At 46.4% G+C, this 20,749-nt stretch overlaps 1 protein-coding gene across 4 annotated transcripts in view; it reads right to left on the bottom strand.

Moving 5' to 3' along the window:
- LOC119393991 (dopamine D2-like receptor) overlaps positions 1-20,749 on the bottom strand; it is a 387,243-nt gene that overhangs the window by 7,040 nt on the left and 359,454 nt on the right. For all 4 annotated transcript variants that reach the window (XM_037661202.2, XM_037661203.2, XM_049415580.1 and 1 more), the window contains 4 exons: positions 20,546-20,655; positions 9,619-10,090; positions 8,516-8,791; positions 2,978-3,185 (listed from right to left, as the gene is read on the bottom strand). In XM_037661202.2, the coding sequence (XP_037517130.1) occupies positions 2,978-3,185; positions 8,516-8,791; positions 9,619-10,090; positions 20,546-20,655 (1,066 nt within the window). The remainder of the gene's footprint in view (positions 1-2,977; positions 3,186-8,515; positions 8,792-9,618; positions 10,091-20,545; positions 20,656-20,749) is intronic.

Here is a 20,749-nt window from a genome sequence, read left to right as displayed (position 1 = left end):
AACTCCTTAGGTAGCCAGGTATTTGTGGACACGTGCCTCAGTGTTGTGGATCTAAGATCATTGCGACAGATACGTCACAAAAACTTGCAGGACGCTTCAGCTACATCTTCAAGAGTAAGAACGCGATAGCGTAATCGGGCCTTGTGCGCATCGTCTTCTCAACTGCTAGCGTAGCTGCTGTTCTCGGTGCATGCCTAAACCGTCCCGCAAGGAAGCGAACGTCTGTGCGCGTAACATTGACCGTTTGAAACTTGCCTAGATTGCCTACTGCATGGATGGATGGATGGATGCTATGAGCGTCCCCTTTATAACGGGGCGGTGACATGTCTGCCACCAGGCTCGAAGGCGAAAAAAAAGAGAAAGAAGAAAAAAAGCTTCCTTGTTTCATGTTGTCCTAATGCCTTATCTACATTGATTAAATCTATGTTATTATACCAAAAAATATAAATTCACGGTCCATCTCTCTGCCTCTTAAGGCAGAATGACCTTATTTTCCCCCATTATTTATTTTTGTACTTTATCTCTACTTTTCTGCCACCAATACTCTAACCGTCTCTTACTTATTTCTATCGCGGACGTGTTTAGCTTTCCATTGTTGTCCCTAAAACCCAAGGCTTCATGTAGACTCGTGCCCACACGTATACCTGGGTGAATATCGCCACATTCAATCAGTACATGTTCCATCGTTTCCTTAGTTCCCCCGCAGCATGTACAACGTTCTTCTTCGTTACTGAATCTCGCTTTATAACTACGCGTTCTAAGGCAGCCCGACCTTGCTTCAAACAGTAAAGCGCTTCCCCTTGAATTATCATAAAACCTTTCCCTCCTTATTTCGTTTTTTCCTTTTCGGTAGTTACTCAGAGCCGGCTTCTTTTCCATCGCTGTCATCCAATAAGTCCTCTCCGCCTCTCTGACCTTCCGCTTAATGCTCCTTGTTGCCATATCGCCCGCACTGCCAGCCGTATATTTACTGGTGAGCCTCCTAGTTCTTTTTCTCCACTGCGTGTCAACGCTTTTTCTATACAAATACCTGAAAACCTTCTCTGCCCATCTACTCTCCTTCATTTTCCTCAGCCTCTCTTCGAATCTCATTTTGCTCTGCGCTTCCCTCACTTCAAAGCCTGTCCATCCCATATCACCCTTTACCGCCTCAGTACAGTTGCGCAGTGCCCCCTATGCCATAATTATTCCGTTTTCGAATAAGCGAAGGGCCCACTACGCGTCCGTGAGGCAACACGCGAACCTACGCAGCTGCTAACTTTGTTGCCGCTTTTGCTGCTGATGATGGATATGTGTCTGAGCGCTTTGTAATGAGTGGGCCTTTAGAACACCCACTTGTTGCGCCATTGACATGTTCTGACGCCTGGCGGGATTCTACGTTTCTGCCACGCAATATTGCATGCGTTAAGGAGACTGCTCCCAATATAAGATATTCATGTAGTGTTTTTTTTCCCGAAGCTGTTTCAAGCAATGGCGTGCCTCTGTGGTTGAGCAGCTGCTTACCACTCAGAAGGCTTGGGTTCAATTCGCACTCGAACCAAACATTTTTATTATTTATTTTATTTACATCTGCCTCAATTTTTCGGTCACGGACAACGCTGAACTTTCCATCACAACCAACGAGGCCGACACCGACGCCTATACCGGAATTTCTGCGAAACGAGCTTTTTAACGCTATAGCGTTAACAAAAGCGGCGGGTCGCCATAACATAGGTTGTAGGACCAGTGGGAGCTGCATGAAACGCTCGATCTGGCTGCGTTACGTGGAGATAGACGCTGGAGTACGGGCCGGAAATAGATGCGGCGCACATCGCATACACGACGACGCCAACGAAGGAGCGTCAAGAGTTGTCGCTCCATAAGTGGACCGCTCCGTCGCCCCATCTGATGATGGGGGCGACGTCAGAGAGGGGCCTCGAAAGCTGACGTACAGGGCGGTGCCTACGGGACGTGATGGCGTTACAGCTGCCATCGTGTAAGCATCCCGAGGTGACGTGACCCACGTGCTTGATGAGTGAGGCGGGTAGGCCCCGCGTTCTCCGCTTTTTTTTTTGACACGACTCATCCTTCATGCTCGCGGCTGCATTGTTTACGGAGCTATGTAGGTATACTCTTCTCGCCCACGCTGTGCTGAAGGCTTCTTCACGCCCAGCTTATTTCCCGGGTCTCCTCACGCACGCCATCAATATTGTCGGGACGCGTAGTGGTAATAAAAAAAATCTCTCTTCCGCGGTGCGCTTCATTTTATAAACGAAACTCGTGCGTTGTTGTCTCGATGATGAGAACGTGACGAGGCACCTGCGTAGTAAGTGGCTAGAGTGATTGCTAATTATGATTGCTACCCCTTCCGCGCGTTCGCTATACGCCAACATGTGTCATTATAAACTGTTCGCAGAACTTGAGAAGAATGATGGCCGTTTTGGCAACGCATCTGTTTGGTGTTCTATGTTTTATTTAGTCCTGCTTTCGCTGTTCATTCGCCCAGGAAAAGTTGTCGTACAGGCAAGAATTGAGAAGAAAAAGATATGTGGGCTCTGTTCGCCTGCATCTCTGCCTGAGCACTCTGCGTGACAGTGCATGCAGTGCTCAATCCCGAACACACCGTAAAACGAACACACCGTAAAGTTTCAGTGTACGCCACTATCTGTACGGAGGGGTCCTGCACTTCGTCCTCTAATATACCGTGAAGAGCGCCAGTAAAGTAAAACCTGGACAGCTAACATCGAACAGGTGGCCATTTTTAGGCTTATGCAGAGCAGGGGACCCCACTTCAAAAACGAATTCTGTTAGGAATCATTCACATTCATCGCATGTCACATCCGTGTTCGACAAAGTGCCCGCGTTGCTATTTTATTCAAAGGCGCCTTACGAACGAGACACGATGAAACAAACGCTGTGGGAGCTAGTTTACTCCGATTTCCGGAACTATAGTGTTCGCGACATGCACCAACGCTTCATTAACGAACAATTTACTCACCGAGAACGATGGCTAGTGTCTTGGTGGCTTTTCTCTCTCTCTTCGCCGACGCCTTCTCCCGTTTCTTGCGGCTGGACTTGTGTTTGCGACCAAGGTTGAAGCGAGACTTCTTGCGAGCCGGTCCGTCCTCCATGGAGCCGCCCATTGCAGGACCACCCACCACCGAAACTGTCAACAGGGGCATCACGGTGCCGTTTTTCTTGAACTCCTGCGTCATGAATGCGACGGCACGTATTAGATGTCGATTAAACGCTTTATTGCAGTAGATCTTTTCTGTAATCGAGCACGTGGAATTTTAGCGGCACGAGTATCGAGTGACACTCTTCTAAGCACATGCGGTCGAGCGCTTACTTCCGGTTTTCCGAATGTCCCAAGAAGTCTCCTTAAAAATGCAAATCAACGGTTCTCGTTCAACTCAAGAGTTATATTGGGTACATATGATGTCGGAGCATAACCTTGACGAGATTAGAGCCAATTAACTGTCAGAATGATTAATGAAAATTAGTTGAGTGAGTTCATTGAAAGATTGCGGGCAGCTGGGATAGTTGTGGCACCTAGCACAGCAGATCGCAACCACGTGCTTCTTTCTGCGTGGCCTCCGAGATACGCTTCGGCAAACTGGTACGAAATAGACGGTTCTGCTCCAAGTTAAGAGTTACATTTTGGGCCGTCATACGCTATGACTGGGCTGCGTGTTCCGCGCAGGCGCGGCGTGTTGTACTTCAAGAAGCTACCCACGTTGCGTAGGGTCGAAATACAGCTGATAGCCTTCGCATTGATTTGCATGTAATTAGATCAATCTCTTCTCAAGAGTTTCGCTTGAAAAAGATATAAATAATTGAATGGAACTTGCACACCGTTAACAGCTTTCTTGCATTGAATCATAAAGTATGAGTCATAAAGTATAAAGTACCGCAGATAATTTGCAACTTAACTGTCCTAGCGCAAACAGAACACAATTATTGCTAAACCGAAAAAAAAGCGAAGATGAGGCGCGCTCATCATAATGTTGTCTCCTGTGTTCTAATTCTTTTGCTACGCCTTAGTTTGCGTCGAAGGACCGTCAGGCAACGTTTGAAAGGAATGGATAACGAAATAATCTAAATACTACAGTTCCGCGCTCATCTGCCCGATAAATTAGGCACAAACACCACGGTCCATTCAGTGCCTATAAGGGCGCAGGTTCCCACTGCGAAGCACGCTGCAATATTTGCAATCGACTGCGGCGCGCAGCGGATCGATTCCACCGTATTGCACGAAGCCCTGTAGCTCACTCCGAGGATGGAGCACGGAACGGGACTGCTGCATTGTCGTGACTGAGCTGCGCGGTAGACGTAATTAGCGCTTATTTGCGATGGACCTACAGTACGGGTGCAGACAACGCTACGAATACACACACGCAACGTCAGAACTGCCGCTAACGTTCACGCCAGACGAACGTTTCTTCGAGATTGGGCGCGGAAGTGAATGCAGCGCCTGCATTGCGGAAAGAATGCGGCTAGGTGAAAGTGCGAAGGAAGCTCCGCAAGATATCTACAAATGCAGATATCGGCAAGGAAGGAAAGACAGAAGGAAGTTTAGTTCGTTCACACACTTCTTTGCTTTAGCATACCGGGTTGCCGTCGCCGAAAACGTGAGAGGCCGTGTAGGTGGGGCGTCCTGGTGGCGCTAAGATGAACCAGGCAAACACAGAATTGCTGTTGCAGGAACCTAATGTATTGTACTTCTCTTCTGACGAAAATTCTCGGCAGCGGCGTAGTTCCGAATACGTTGCCTTTTAAAACAATTTTTCGCCATAGCAACTCAGGGAAAATGAAGCAACGCACCTATAATTGTGGTTGCACGAAGCGTCACAAGATGTCGATGACCGGTACTCCGGAAACATCTCTGCATATACCGGAATACCGTGCACGCTAATATTCTCTAATACAGAATTTTAGTCAGTCTCGACACCATTTTCTGACCTTTCACTCACTCATCACTTCAGGTCCATACACTAGGCACAACTTCCCATAAATTTGAGAAGCTGATGATCCTTTTGCATACAAGAATAAAATTACAGCTCGCACTTGACGACAGGCAGGAGCAACGAAATTTGTGGACATTGTTGTCTGCTTTCCCCGACAAGCAGATGACTACTGAGCCAGACAAATAATAACAGCGAAGCAATAGTAACGGCAATAATAACAGCGAAGAATTAACAGATGGCGCTGCACAAATAACTCTTTATTCTGACGTGTAATTGTTTAAATATTAGCAAACTGCCCTTATTTTTTGAATAGCCCTCGTACAACGTGTGTAAAGGGTTCATATGTTTGTGTCATAGGTTATCGCCCGGCAATTGAAAAGCACGTTATTTTGCTACTTACCATGGAACCGACACTATCAACGACTGTGATATCAGCCCGCACTTTTCCACGTCGAAGTAGTGAGTCTTTTTAGCAGTTTGCGCACCCATTTATGTAGTTTATTAGGTACACCACTTTCCTCGCTAGTTCGCTAAATGCAGCTTGTTTACACGCGGGTTTATGGGTCTCCGTTCCCCAGTCATGTGGCGAGTGTTGGAGAACCGGGCATTGCTGTGAGCACTTTTACAATCGCGATCACAGATGGCGTCATGCCAGAGGTCCCACGTAATCCGAGTAAACAATGATGGCATCACAACGCACATCCCGCGCATGTTGACTCGTAAACAGTGGCAAACGTTCTGCTCCTCATCAGCAAAGATACAGATTTACGAGGTTGTACTTTCTTTCTCTTCTTTTACAGAGACATAATAATAGGAAGCACTATGTAATGCATCTCATCACTCCACTCGGGCGATAAGGTCGTTGTTTTCTGGCGGCTATCTCTGCGAAAGCTTGTTATTACTCAGAGCAGCGAGAACATCCGGCTGCTGTTACGCCAGAGGAAGTTTGTGTCGTTGCTAGACCCAACAGCAAGAAGGCGCCAAAAAAAGTTAGCAGCTTCCGCAGCCGCCTCGCTCGTGTGAGGCATTTGCTGAAGCCTTATGGAGCTTCAATCTGGGCAGGCAATTTGCCACGTGCAGCTATGGCGCCTGTCTTGAACGAACGATGCGCCTAGGGCCTCATGTGCGCTTCCGTCCATTATGTCACGTTTGCTCTTCTTTCTTCTGGTAGAGAAAGCTCTATTATGCATACCGTTTTACGGCCAACGGGACTTTGTCATTACCGTACCGTCCTTTTGTGAACAGGATGCGATGCTGAGCGTGCTGAAAGCTTCAGTGAACTTGCCACATCTTCCTAAAACGCGAAGTAAAAGCATTTGCGCTAATCCAGCGAAAACGCATTGCCATGATTGGACGCGTGGCGTAGAGTATATATATATATATAATCGTATCGTCGGAAGCAGAGTATATTCGTTTAGTACGACCGTTAGTTGAGAGAGGGGTAGCTGTGCTGGTTGCGAAATTCGCGAGTAAACTAAACATTCTTTAGCGAGGAGGCTTGGGTATGTGTGTGCCTGCTTGTGCATATTTAGGCACATGCCTGCACAACAGTACCGAAGGCCCAATACTTCAATGGTCGGACAATCCCAACAGAATGTGCTAGACGACGATTGTGCAAAATAAGCGCCGAGAATGAGGCTGCATTTACGTTGTAAGACCTCGTGAGCTCCACGGGTCACGCAGAAGGCTGCTTGCCAACTGTAACTGCACGCATTATGCATGCATAATTTACGTTGTGCCTGATGCTATCTCCCTCTTTCTTCCGGTACGCTTCCCCTTTCTCCCATGAAAGGCAGGCAGCCGTAACTATATCATTGGTAGTTAACGCCCTGTTTTATTATGCACGGTTTGCCTTGGTTAACGTCCCGATTTTATTATGCAGGGTTTGTCTTCCTCTCTAAATATGCTTGTATTAAACGCTATGCTGTGCTTTAAACAAATACGAAGGCCCACAGTCCACGGGGCAGCCGGCGCGGGTGCTAGCTCACTGATTTACACGGTCATAGCTAAGCAACGGTCTCACGTCTCGGTCTCCGTCTAATGCCCGTCATTTCGCTGCATGCAGACCGAGCACACTGCGTCGTGACAGTATGCGCTAGCGCTGCGCCGTTATCGTACTAAGCGTTACTGCAGGGTCGTACGGTTGACGACGATGACGGCTGCGTGGTGCATTTCAGAGGGCAGACCATGCATGCAGTTTGTTGATGATGTTCTTGTGGAGGTTCGTTCCTGCAGGAAATCTCGTTAAAACAGTTCGTTGGTTGGAATAAAGCATCGCTCGTCGGCTCGCAGGGAAGTGAAGGAACTTTTGTGCGTATTGAGGTCGGCGGGTTTGTGCGAACGCGTCTCACTAGTCGTGCAATTCCACACGCGTCTGCGAAATCAGTGCACATGTACATTTCGCCTCTTTCTTTCTCTCTGTCTCTAGTATTTATTTTCCACCTTCCCATTCTTTCAGCGTAGGCTGCCAATCAGAAGCTTTTCTGGTTAACTTCCCCATTTTCCTGTCTTTCTGCGGTGTTACTTTTTGCATATCACGTGTCCATTTTTTAAATTTCCGTTTCTTGTCGCCGTATCAGTTAATGTACCGCAGCTGAATTAGTATTAATTATCAGTATGTATGCCATTACGCAACATAGTTTTCAAAGATGCTTTGACAAGTCTCAATAGAGTTCCTATTTTTTCCCATGCCCTCCGTTCACGACCCGAAGGACCTAAATAAACTTCTTCAGTTCCGTTCGTCAGCTTAGGGAAGTTCATACCTGGACCGAACGATCTGTGCCTACAGAGACAGAGAGAGAGAGAGAATAAGAATAAAAGAAAGGCGGGAAAGTCTGTAAGAGGAAGAGCGTCCTCATGAAGTCTATTGCTAGCGCGCCTCGCCATAAGAAAGCGAACAGGTATAAATATTTGACTAAGATATACGCTGTTAAGACCTGATGTCAGAGTAACCATAGCGGGCACGACCTCACGTGAACTAAACAAAGAGAGAGAGAGAGAGAGAGAGACGTTAGGAAAAAAACAGATGGGAAAGCAGGGAAGGACCAACCAGGTGAGCGTTCGCTTAAATCAGGATTCTCAAGCACACTGCCGGTAGGCCGCAAACGACTCGACCCGCACATAAATGGTTTTATATTTTCCCATAAATGTTTTTATATTTTCATTATAGGTATGTTCACGAGCTACACAGAGGTGACCCGTCTCGAGGAAATTTTTCGTGAGGCACTCCATGCGGTCACCACGTGCGAAAACATGACCGTGGAATAAAATCTCTATCTTTTAGAATCGGCGTCCAGCTTTCGGTCATTCTGGGAATCAGAAACCTCGCGACAAAAACCCCTCGTCGGAAATGACTCACATATGAGAAATGGAAAAGGTCTTCTTTCAAATGGCAATCTTAGCTGACCTTTTGTTCAACGCTGCCCCCGTCCCCCGCTCCAACCTTCGCTGTCCCGGACCTTACAGAAGGCTAAATTTCGTGACTGCGCCCCGCTAGCTGATGTGGATTTGTGACCTCTGGCTTACGTGTATGACGCTGGGGAATATACAGAGATTGCGCATGTACGGACCTTGTTGGGCCTCTCCTGGCGGGAAAAGTGGACCTCATCGACGTTCGAGTCCACGTATCCTGAATCGTGGTTTCTGTTTTGCGCCGCGTGCGACGGCGGGTCGCTACCGGAGGTGGCGCTATGCGCCGCCAGGAAGCTGGCCTCCTCTTCGTCGCCATCGGCCCACTTGTCCCCGCCGGCCTCGGTGGGCAGGTCGTCGAACTCGTCCTCGTCCGGCTGGCTGCCGCTGCCTGTGTTCGCTGTCAGGGGATCCGCCTCCGGCACCACGGAGCTCGCCTGTGCGATTCCGTGCGATTGAATTCACATTGTGCTGGTAATAAAACGTGAGTCGCATAAATACGTTATCCAAGAAATAAACGACCAGAAGCTGCTGGATATGATTGTCAATGTCTAGTGGTAGACTTGCGGTAAGCCTCGCAAGATATGCCACTGGCGCATTACTGGCTAGCTATATTAATTATTGCGAATTAATCCGAAAGCTGGGCTGTTGCGCAGCCTCTTGGATGGCCTGCGGCATAAACCCGATCAACCCTTTATGTGTCTTCCTGGTCTCCCTTACAAGTATCTCTCCTCCAAGGCAGTCGCTATGATATGTTCCTGTGCGATGATCACTTCAACCATAATTCATGATGTAATTTCATTGGAATGACATTATTTACGAATCTAATTGCGAAGCGCCAGCAATAAAGTTATACGTAACAGGTAAATAATTGTAATATAGAGCGTAGAAAATTATTCTTTTCAGCCTATTCTGGTTGCAAACTGCGTATTTGCTACTCTGTACATGCGACAAATAAATTGCAAGACGGCAGTAGACTGAAAGCATTGCTTGTTCAGAAAACAATGAGCATGCTTCAAGTCAGTAGAGCAAAACTAATGCATTGTCATCTAAAATCTGCGTTACCAGTAATCTTGCATGAGCATACTATCTGTAGTTGGAGTATCTTTATAAGATGTGCCCTTACATGAGATAATTTCAGCCTTAGCCTTCTTCTCTCGAGAGCTATAACTCGATACGTTCATCATCTGCCCTCATTCAGTGACAATTTCCACCTTAGTCGCTTCCAGCAACAACCGATCACCGGTCCTGCACACTCACTTACCTGAAGGCTCTTGTTTCCATTCCGGTTGTCTCCCGGCCGAGGCTGGCCTCCCTGCGCAGGTTGCCCACCGGTGGCCCCACCCCCTGTACCCGCCGTGAGCGTGACGGCCCCGTGATGGCCGGTGTTGTTGGCGATGGGTGGTGGGCCTCCTTCGAGCACGAGACCCTTGAGGCGTGCTTCCTTCTTTCCCACAGCCTTGCGTGCCCGCTCGTGAATGACGCGGAATATCTTGTAGTAGAGGAACACCATCACCAGGCAGGGGATGTAGAAAGAGCTGAGCGACGAGTACAGGATGAAGTCTGAGTTGTAGAAGATGCACAGGTGCGGCACCCGTTGTGGGGACGTGTTCAGGCCGAGCATGATGGGAGACCCAATGGCTGCCGACACGACCCACACGATCATGATGGTGAGCGCCACGCGCTTGCTGTTCTTGTGCTTCGAGTACTTGATGGGCTGCGTGACGGCGATGAACCTGCCGAAGAGCGAGAACAAGTTGCAGAAAAAATATGTAGGGAAGCGCGTCTTCATAGAGTTATAAGGATGCCAGCCGAAGCACTTAGGGAAATCTTCGTGCATCTGATCTCCCGAGTTTCTGCCTCTGGTTTGTTTCAGTTTGTCTAGGTATTTCAGTTGATAGCTGGCGTCTATCGGGTACTAAAGTTCGACAAACACACTGAAGCAATCTCGCCAACAAAAAAAAAAATTGACATTCGAGTTCTGGTTAAAACCCGTACTTGTTTACCATTTCACATTCTTCGTTCATTATACTGTGCTTTTATTATGTTCTTCATTCTGCCCAAACATATATAGGATTAATTTGTCTAAAATACCTCGTTTGCAGAACCGGTAGGTTATTAGCTAAACTTATTATATTCAGCGGTGTCGCGGATTATCTGGCGTAGCCACCGGTTAGTTGCGGCCATTTGCTACTCTTCTCAGCTATATGTGGTCGCTGATCTTTTCTATCTTTTGTACGTGGCTCTGAGCTTACTACGCATGCATTTGTCTCAACATACACAGTGTATATATAACTTTGGAATATGAATAAACATTCCTTTCTGCCATTTCCTCAGGTCTGTGTGCAGGAGTAGCCATTGCGCTAAATTCAGTGCACACCCATTTGTATTTTGCACACTCATCCACTGGTGTGCATAATTATATGTTCACATGTTCTTCGAATAATTATGTCACAATTCATGAAACGCTTATTTCACGATCAGCAGAAGGGCTTGCATGAAAGAAGCAACTGAAGCAATTGAAGGACTTGCACCAAACTGTACTGTGCATACTTTTTCAGCTTTAATGTTCTACTGAGCGGCAATTAAAACTTTATATTAAGGCGAAAGCCTTAGATACCTCATCAAGCGCGAAAATTGACCGTTGGCGTCGGCGTCCCGCAGCGTCGGAAACAGCACGAGTGATACAAAAAATCATCATCACATAATGACGTCACTATAGGACGTCACGAATTCTGGCGTGACGTCACTTGACGTAACGTTACATGATGCCGTCATCACATGACATCGTAGCTTGGTCAAAGGTGGGCCGATCACGGAGGCAGTGCGAAACCAGGTGAGGTGCCTGCAATCCCGGAGGCCGCGCAAAACCACTCTAGGTGCACAAAGCTTTCGAAGGGTGGCGGGGCAGGATCAGTACATCGACTGAGAAGAAATAGAAGATGGCTTTCGCTTTCGAGTCGTCTTAAATGAATGCATATGGGACACTGTGAGTTTTTTTATGGGACGAGTAGCGAAAAAAGGTATAAGATATATATGCAGTCTTCTATAGAGCAGGAACAGTGCAATTGAAGATGCGCTTGCAACAATATCGAAGTGAGGTATAAGCTGTTGAAGTTGGCTCTGCCGCATCAACATTTTGCGTGCAGTGGTGCACCCTTTACAGGCAAAACAGTGGAATGTCGTTTGTCGATAAAGTTTCTGTCAGATGGGTTTGAAATGCATTACGTCCATGTAAAATCTGACCCGCTAAATCAAATTAAGATGAACCTGTGATCGCTGACAATGCACCCCGTAATGAATCCTTTACCCGGTACTGGATTCTCCACGAAGGATTTTGCAGTACTAATAAAGCGGCAGAAAAAAAAATCTTATTCCGAGAAACGCAAATAGGTCAGCTAGGGTAGCTTTCTCATGGACGTCATTTGCGTAATGGAAAGAGCGAAAGGCGAAAAAGCCTGATAATGGGGCCTTCAGTGCATGAACACTCATGTGTAGACCAGAATTTTCATCGCTTGTAAGGGGCAGCTATCTTCAGCCGGGGGCGGTGCATCAGGTGGAGCGAACAACCTCAACAGCGTCCTGGCTTTCCTTATCGCATACTTGATGCCAGTGTTTGCCCTCTAACAGCTGTGACGTAATCAAACCTGCAGCGCCTGTGCTGGCCGCGCTGAAAGGTGATAACTGGGGTCGATATTATGTATGCTTGCTCTAAACGTGGGTGCGCGAGTAAGATATCTGGTCCATAAGTCGGTGCTATTTCTGTGCGAGAAAAAAAAAAAACAACTTACTCTGCCAAGAAAAATGTGAGTTTAATGTCAGCCGTGACGGTTTTCCTATGCTAAGGCGGCTTGCCGTCACAATTACCGCCTATTTAAAGGCTCCTCTGTGGTCAGGTGTCGGAAACACCTGTGTTGTCTCTGTCTGTTGGTGTGGTTAGCAAACGTTTACACTTACGTCTCTGATCGCAGTATTTCTTTTCTCGAATATATTTTCTTCTGCATTTAAAATCAAATCAAATCACAATGTGTTTTATCCAGACGTAATTACAGAGAGTGCGTACAAAACACTTGTACAAATAGCCTACGCCTCTAGTAGCTGGTCCAACATATAGAGTACATAAAGGTTAGCGACGTAGATGATTGGCCATGAAGGGACAGGTTTTATACAAGGGCAAGTTATAATGTACAGTGGCGTCCACTCTTAGGCTGAACACGGCTTAGCATAGCTGCGCTCCGCGGAGCGCCATTACAGCCGGCGCGGCCGCACATCGAAGCATAGCGGCGCATGTGCAGAGGGACCAACGCGTGATACTTCGCTTCGTCTGCTAAGCGCTGGTGCGCGCCGCTTCGTAGAAGCAGGCATGGCCGTGGCGCCGCTCTTGCTTCACTGTAGTACAGCAAGAGCAGCATGCCCGTGTGCGCCTGCGCCACTTTGATTCGGACTCCGCGGAGCGCGGCCACGCTGAGCCGTGTTCCACCTAAGAGTGGACGTCACTGTACATTTAGGCACCCTAATGGCAAACAGTGTGCGTGCTCTCAACAATGACTCAAAGCTGTAGTTGGTATGGTAGGGAACTAACGTGTCTGTTGGCAACCGCTGACCATTTCGAAGGCGCGTTTAGCATGATCAGACAAATTCCCATGAAGGGAGCCTTTTAACCCATGCCAGCTATTGTCCCTAGTTTGAATAACCTGCTGTTGGTCGTTTCAAAAGAAGAAAGGCATATCTCGATATTATACAGACTATTTAAGTACGGACACTCCGAATTTTTCACAAGAACGATTGCGTGACAAAGTAATAGATGCTGAAATGGCAGAAGTGGAGCGTGACTGTCGTGACCAAAAGGTCACTTTGGCGTGCTCCGATTGCTATATGCCCGGCACCACTATATATATATATATATATACCCATAAAAGCGGCTGTACGCTTGTACTTGAGTTCATTCTGACGAAGGCCGTGCCACGGCCGAAACGTAAATGAGTAAAAATATGCAATTTTCGTAAGTGTGCTCCGTCATTTCTTCAACTATATATATATATATATATATATATATATATATATATATATATATATATATATATATATATATATATATATATATATATATATATATATATATATATATATATATATTATATATATATATATATATATATATATATATATATATATATATATATATATATATATATATATATATATATATATATATATATCGGTGTGTCGCATCATATGCTGTTCCCTAACGTCTGCGACCACGCTCCCATGCGGATAAAATAAGAATCCCAGTGAGACTTCGCGGGCCCTAATTTGACAGGCACGATGCCCTAGTTATACCCTTGACGCCAATTTAAAGAGCCACGGAAGACAGTGTCGTTATATGAAGTGGCATTTGTTCTTCATCGTAATTTTTGATCTACCCCGGAATTGGTTTTGCGCGACGTGACTGTGTGACAAACATAAAAACACGAGTTAACATGAAAATCATGACACGCATGTCATGTACAGCAGGACTTACGTGCCACGCTCATGGGGTGCTGGCGGCCGTTTTGCTAGCTTGATATACACCAAAATTGGTATCTTGCGACGTGACCGTGTGAGGAACATAAATAACACGAGTTAACATGAAAGTCATGACACGTATTTCATGTAAAGCATGACTTGCGTGCCGCGCTCATGGGGCGCTGGCGGCCGTTTCTCTAGCTTGATCGACCCCGAAGTTGGTATTGCGCGACGTTACTGTGTGGCGAACATAAATAATATGAGTTAACATGAAACCCATGACACGCATTTTCTTCAATGACATACAAGGCGATGTATGCACCTCTTTGGTGGCTGCTTCGCATTACATCGATTCCCACAATGCGTGGGATCTGCCGGCTTTTCTTTTTCGTTTTTTATGCGCCGCAATCGCGAATTATCTGTTTATGAATGCATGAAGCAACTGCGACGAAAATTACAGGGCGAGTGGTATCCAGACATGACTACCGCTAGAAGAAAGAGAAGGTTGGAAAGGAGGAACCTCATTTAAATTTGTGCGTTTTTTTCCTGCCAAATATGAAATATATACTTCAATAATTTACTTTGAAATGCAAGAACTGAAACTTCATGAGAGATTAATTAACGCATATCACCATTTATTGCTGACTCCCCCCTCTCTTTCTTTTTATTCACGCGCGGAAAATTTATGTCGTTGAAAAATAGGCTTCTCGCCAGTCTGTATTGTAGTGAATATGTATAACGGTTTCTGTGTGTCGCTTGTGGCGTATGCAAACTTCTTTGCGTCTATTCCTAGAACTTTGGTACCATCAATAATGGTACATCAATATTGGTATCAATATTGGTACCATCAATAATGCTGTGGTAATGCTATGTTGCTTTTAATGGCGTAAATTCATCATGGCTTTTTAAAAAGTACAGTTATTTCAAATCGCCACTCCTGTGATTACGGTATAACGCTTCTAGCATTTCTCTTGCGTGTATGCAGCTGCAATTTGCGGAAGCGAGTTTTCTGTGTGAATACTACCACTTGGCTTAATGTGGTGCCATTGCAAAATTGTAGTGTAAATCCTAAAGGTGAACTTGGTGTGAGGGTCTATTCAGCCGTGTATTACAACATTAAATAGGAAATTGCGCAAGGTTTAAACATTATAAAGCTATTTCCGTAAGATAAAGCGCCCATTTGTTCGAAAAACTTAAAATAAAAACAAGAGAGTCGCGCCTATTCTTCTTACTCACACTTGAAAGCATGCGCTATTAATATCCATTCGCGAAAACATAATGATTTTTATTCGTTACACTTCGCGCTGCATGCATGCAAAGTTACGCTTTCGCTTGAGAAGATGACACGAAGATAAATGCGATGTCAAGAAAGGAAGAAAAAAACATAGTTAACGATGTGGAGGTTGTCACAAGGTACACCTACACGGGGCCTCCCAACTGCGAGACACTGACGACTGCGACAAAGTGATTTATCTCACCTGTCTTGCAAAGTAGCATGTAGAACATTATCCGCAAGAAAAAAAAAAGGAATCGAAAGTTCGAGTGTGCAGTGATAGAGAGATGTGTCTAACCGTCACCTCATGGGCAGCTCCACTCACGCTTCAAGTGTTCGACGCTGCCGGTAACTGCAAAGACTTGGCATCTAGACAGGTCTTCCCTAGACACCAGCGATACTACCTCACATTGACTGTAAAGACGACAAAAAATGTATTTTTGACATATACATGACGCTCCGCTCAGTCAGCTATGTTGTATGTTACAAGGGCGGTGCATTTTTGCTCCTTTTTCGTGGCTTCCGGTTAAGCACTTACTTCCGGTTTTCGAAATATTAAGGGAAAGTCTTCTAAAAAAGTCGCAGTTTCGCCGCAAGGGCTAAGCAATGAATGCGATAGCAAGAAACTGGAATGTCACACGAAGAACGAGAAGAAGCTCGATATTTCCAGAGCCTGTCACAGTTGCGTCTTTGTGCTTGACCAACGCGCTGCACGTGTCGTCAATGGAGAATCAGATGCTCTCAGATATTTCTTTTTCTTTTAAACTGCGGCGCGTTGAGTGACCCCCTGTGTTCCTTGCCACACGGGGGCGTCTAATGCAAGGTGTGCCCGGTGTTCTTTGTTTTTTCACATCACGGGTGGGTACAGAAAAGGGCCACTTTGTCGTGCGCGTCTCAAGGGCAGCTTTCAAATTGAAAGAAAATACGGAGCGTTGCGTGATAAAAAAAACACGCTCAAGCTCCTCTGAGATTTGCTTACCACTAGTAGTAAATCATGTATATAAAGAGCTCGCCGTTATCTCGCCGGCGCATGCATGGAGCATGGCTGAGGTGTCTAATGCAGCCGGCTGGGAACCGAGGGTTTGAATCCCCGGTCGGGTGCTTCGGAATTTTTTCTGCTTTATTCTTATATATATATATATATATATCCGGGGCATGACCGCGACAGCGACGGCGAAAATGAGCCGAGAGTGTCCATAAAATTGCTATCGCAATAAAATAAAAGTGATACAAAATCTATGGCTTTGGTTAAAGTTAAGACTCATATTGGATGCATATAATATCGGAGCACAAGTTTACCTAAAATAAGGGCAAATTAACTTACAGGATGATTATTCGCCGTGCACATTTGCGTTGCGATTTGTGAAGTCTCGACATAATTTTCTGACCTTTCCTACACCCATCAGTTTAAGTCCATAAACTAGGCACAATTCTCCATAAATTATAGAAGCTGGTGAACCTTTTCCACGCAAAAAATCGAATTACAGCTGGCACTTCACAACAGGGGGGAGCAACGATTTTCGCAGACATTGTCGTTTGCATTCCCCGACAATCAGACGACTAGTGAGGCAGAAAAATAACTTCAGTACCTTCGCGAAGAATTAACATATTGCGCTGCACAAGTGAATCTTTATTCTGACGTGTAAATATTTAAATATTAGCAAATGGCCCTTACTTTTTGAATAAACCTCGTACATAGAGTAGGAGAGAAATAGAGAGAGAGAAAAAGATCCCCTCTTTTACCCTTCCCTGTGGAGTTACCGCGTTGTGTTCTTATTGACGTTTCAATTTTCTCAGATACGCTTATTGTCCTATGCTGTCGTCGCTTACGACGACGGCAACAGTGCGCACCGAGGGTCGCCATAGTGCGCAGTAATGTCGGCACACTGCTCTTCTTATATGCCATTGTTTTATTCCACCATCGTTTCCTTCTCTAAATGCGCACTTGTCCTCTCGGCAATGTTCCCGTTACCACTCGAATGCGCGGCCGCAGCAACGCCGGGCAACTTTTCAAAACGACCCGGGGGCCTCGCTTCGTTTGGTAGCGCGGCTGTTTAGCATATTTATGAATTCGTCTTGAAGCAATAAATTTTCGCTGACTGCCAGCCGCCGAATTCCGACGAGGCATGGCCGTTGTGCTGACGAGACAAAGTGCATTTGCTGCTTCTCTAAGATCTTCTTCAATTGCTGCTTTTGTTCCGTTTTTTTTTCATAGGCGTCAACCGTGGAAGGATTTGTTCAGTAAGGGAGTATGCGGTTTCTATAAGAACATATGTTGTTGTTATTTTGTTGTTTTATGTTCTCAGCCATTTACCGTAGAAATAAGGCTGAGTGTGTGCGAGCGAGGCCGGAGCATGGCGGAAAATGGCGCTTGTGGCCTTCGGCAAATTTGCATGCGGGGTATGCACGTTTTTGCTGGCGAATGTCGCTCGAACTAACACGCTTGTCTCGACTTAATTCCCCCCCCCCCCCCCCCGCGTTCTGAAAAAAAAAGCAAGATCATTTTCTTTTCCTTTTCTAGAATCAATGGTGAGGCACCGTTGCTCTGAACAGTCCAACCGCAAACGCGGGCCTACGTGCGCACGGGGTACAAATATTGCCATCAGCGATGCGTTCTCTTTCACTCGGGTCTTTTAGCTCTGTCGCTCACCCGACGCTGCCAGTCACGGATTTAGATTCAAATTCTCATTCCTGCTGTCACTGTAGATTCTTTTGCAACTGCTATTATAGTTGCTTGCGTGCGAGATCCAAAGTGCGCCCGCGGCGGGCGACGGGAGCGCGTTGCGTTCGATCGTGGAAGCTTGAAAAATTCGCCCTGTCTGGTTCGTTAGCTTGCGGCATAGTGCGAACGTTTGCTCCATCATAACTAGCTGCGTCAACACGAAGAGCGTCGTAACAGCGAAAACAAGTGCACAGCGGGAGCGTACATGCTTTTCCAGGTTCGTAATAAGTGAACACGTCAGCGGAAAGGTGACGGGTGCTTGGATAGAAAAAGGCCCTTATTTCCAACTTTTTGTTTCCGAGACTATTATCATATATATTACTCCTAGATAAGTTTACAACGTACAATGCAGATATGGCCCGCCGAGAAAGGCCTGCCCTTCGGTCTTGACGAACTGAACAAAATGCAAATCGAATCATCACCGAGTGTGCGCCGTTTTACGCACGAGGTGCCGTGTAACACGGCGCGCTGAAAAACTGGGCGAGCACTTTGCGGCAGTTAGTTTTCCACAGATTTCACGCGCTTCTGCAATCTACGCTGCCCGATATTTCGAAAGGATGGCTAGTGGTCGCGCGTAGAATTTAAGAAGACTGCTGTCGCCCTCTGGAATTTCGGCCATGTTTCCTGTCATTCATTTATTTTTATCTTTCTTTCTTTCTGCGCTGCGCGATGTCAGTGCATGTTAAAGAACACCAAATGGTGAAAATTTCCGGAGCCCTCTACTACGGTGTCCCTCATAATCATATCGTGGTTTGGGGACGCAAAACCCCGCATCTTAATATTGTTTCTTTCTTCCTATCTCCTATCTGTTTTCTCTCTCCGCTAAACGCCAAAGAGCAGACAGGCATTATGCCCTGCTCGATGGCAGTTACCAGCGCGCTCCCTCTGTATTTTCTATTCGTATTCTGTGTTTATCTTTTGTGTAGTTGTTCATGCATACATAACAAATATTAAGAACCACCAATTGTTGCCGTACAACGTTTTATTGCAAGGAAACTTTCTTTTTTTTGAGCGGCGAGACATCTGCGCAGATAAGAATCAAGCGTACAAGGAGAGTATGGTTTGTGTAAAGGTAAAAAGTAACGTTATTTTTGTTTTCAATTAAAAAGGCGACGATCATAAGGTTAACATTGGGCTCTGATTCCTGCGCCACGCGCAACAGCATTTACTGTGTACCTTATTTGTGTTATTGTCTGTATTGGCTTGCCAGTGAAAAATACTCATAAGTTTCATGTGGGATTGACGAGCGTAAATAGTGGTCGTCTCTACATGTGAAGTGCGAATATGTGATATTCTCTGACCGCTGAAATTGTATGGCATTGAACTTATGCGCGCGTTAGTGTGTCGGGTTGTTCTTCCGATGAATTTTTAGGAGTGCTGCTACGCGGGGTTTAGGTGCTGTTTTCCGTCGGATGCCTCTCCATTGGCGCATGCATACCTATGGGTCTCCTGCATTTGTATCAACCCCATTATGATCACTCTGAGGCAAAAACCAGTCAAAAAGACGCCGGACAAAGGGAAGAAGTGACACACACAAGGACTGGCGTCTTTTTGACTGGTTTTTGCCTCAGCGTCATGTACCAACTGACCCAGACTTCGACGTTATTCCTTTATGATCACCACCGCCACCACCATCATCGTCGTCATCATCATCATCATCATCATCATCATCATCATCATTTATACGACAAGCAGAATCATAATCGTTTTCATGCACTGATGCAAAGTAACAAGTGTCACAGTTGTTACTTCTTTGTGTTTGAGAAGCGGGCTGCAAGTGTATACTATGCGTAACCCACCAGCACCTGCTTTGGTTCTTCTAGCTAGCAGCTCACTCTTCGCAAACACGGCCGCTGCAGTGAGCGAAGTAACCTTCGTGCAAACTTTTAACGCAAACATTGCTGTGAAAGCACAAGGCATACAAAATCCCCCCCCCCCCCCTCGCGAGATAAGCGTGCGGGCACGAGCGACCACGCCCACTAGGTCAAAGTACAGGTAGGAGACGCACGCGGGGCGACGACCTTTAAAGCGCGCCCTTCGCGCCATCTCGCGGATTATAGTGAACACGCTGAAGCACCTTCGAGCTCTGCGCACCGCCAGCGGTAAATGGTGTATGTAGACAGCTGGCCGGTAGTATGCTGGAGGACGGATGCTGCGCGGCGGAGTTGTCTAAAGCGGTGCGCTGCGTAGCATGGGATCACAGGTTCGAATCCCAGGTAGCGCGATTCGGATATTTCTCGATATATATATATATATATATATATATATATATATATATATATATATATATATATATATATATATATATATATATATATATATATATATATCCCGCTTGTCAGCTTGTTTCCGTCCGATTGAACCATGCGCGTCCGTCCCATAACGATTCCAAAGGGCAGCTGCTGATAGCAGCGCTGGCGCGATCTCTACGTCACGAGGCAAAGGGGCACAACGATCGGTGGGAGGTGCCGCCGAGTATCGCGACACTTGTGATCGCTGGTGGCGAAGGGGCGAGGGGCGCTGAAAATTGTTATTCGACGCGTTGTTTTGTCGCGTAGGCCGCAGACGTGATCCACCAAAATATAGCCGTGTACAGCTTCGCTGTAAAGCACCTTGGATGCCTACAGTCTCAAAAGATCATGCGGGTCAGAAAGCAGCCCGCTCAGTATTAGACGTACTGGCGAGGCATACCTGTCTATGCTGATGGCGACCAAGTTGAATATGGAAGCCGTACTGCAGGTCACGTCCACTGCGATGTAGAAGTCGCACAGCGTTTCGCTCAGCTCCCAGTCGACGTTGACCTGCGAAGGCGAGAAAGGGATCATGTTAAACCCAAAAACGGTAGACAGACGTAAATGAGGGCTGCACAATGAGCACGTTAGATTGGGTTGAAGG

The sequence above is a fragment of the Rhipicephalus sanguineus genome, chromosome 5 (assembly GCF_013339695.2).
Source record: "Rhipicephalus sanguineus isolate Rsan-2018 chromosome 5, BIME_Rsan_1.4, whole genome shotgun sequence".
Taxonomy (NCBI): domain Eukaryota; kingdom Metazoa; phylum Arthropoda; class Arachnida; order Ixodida; family Ixodidae; genus Rhipicephalus; species Rhipicephalus sanguineus.
This window is presented reverse-complemented; position numbering and strand designations above follow the sequence as displayed.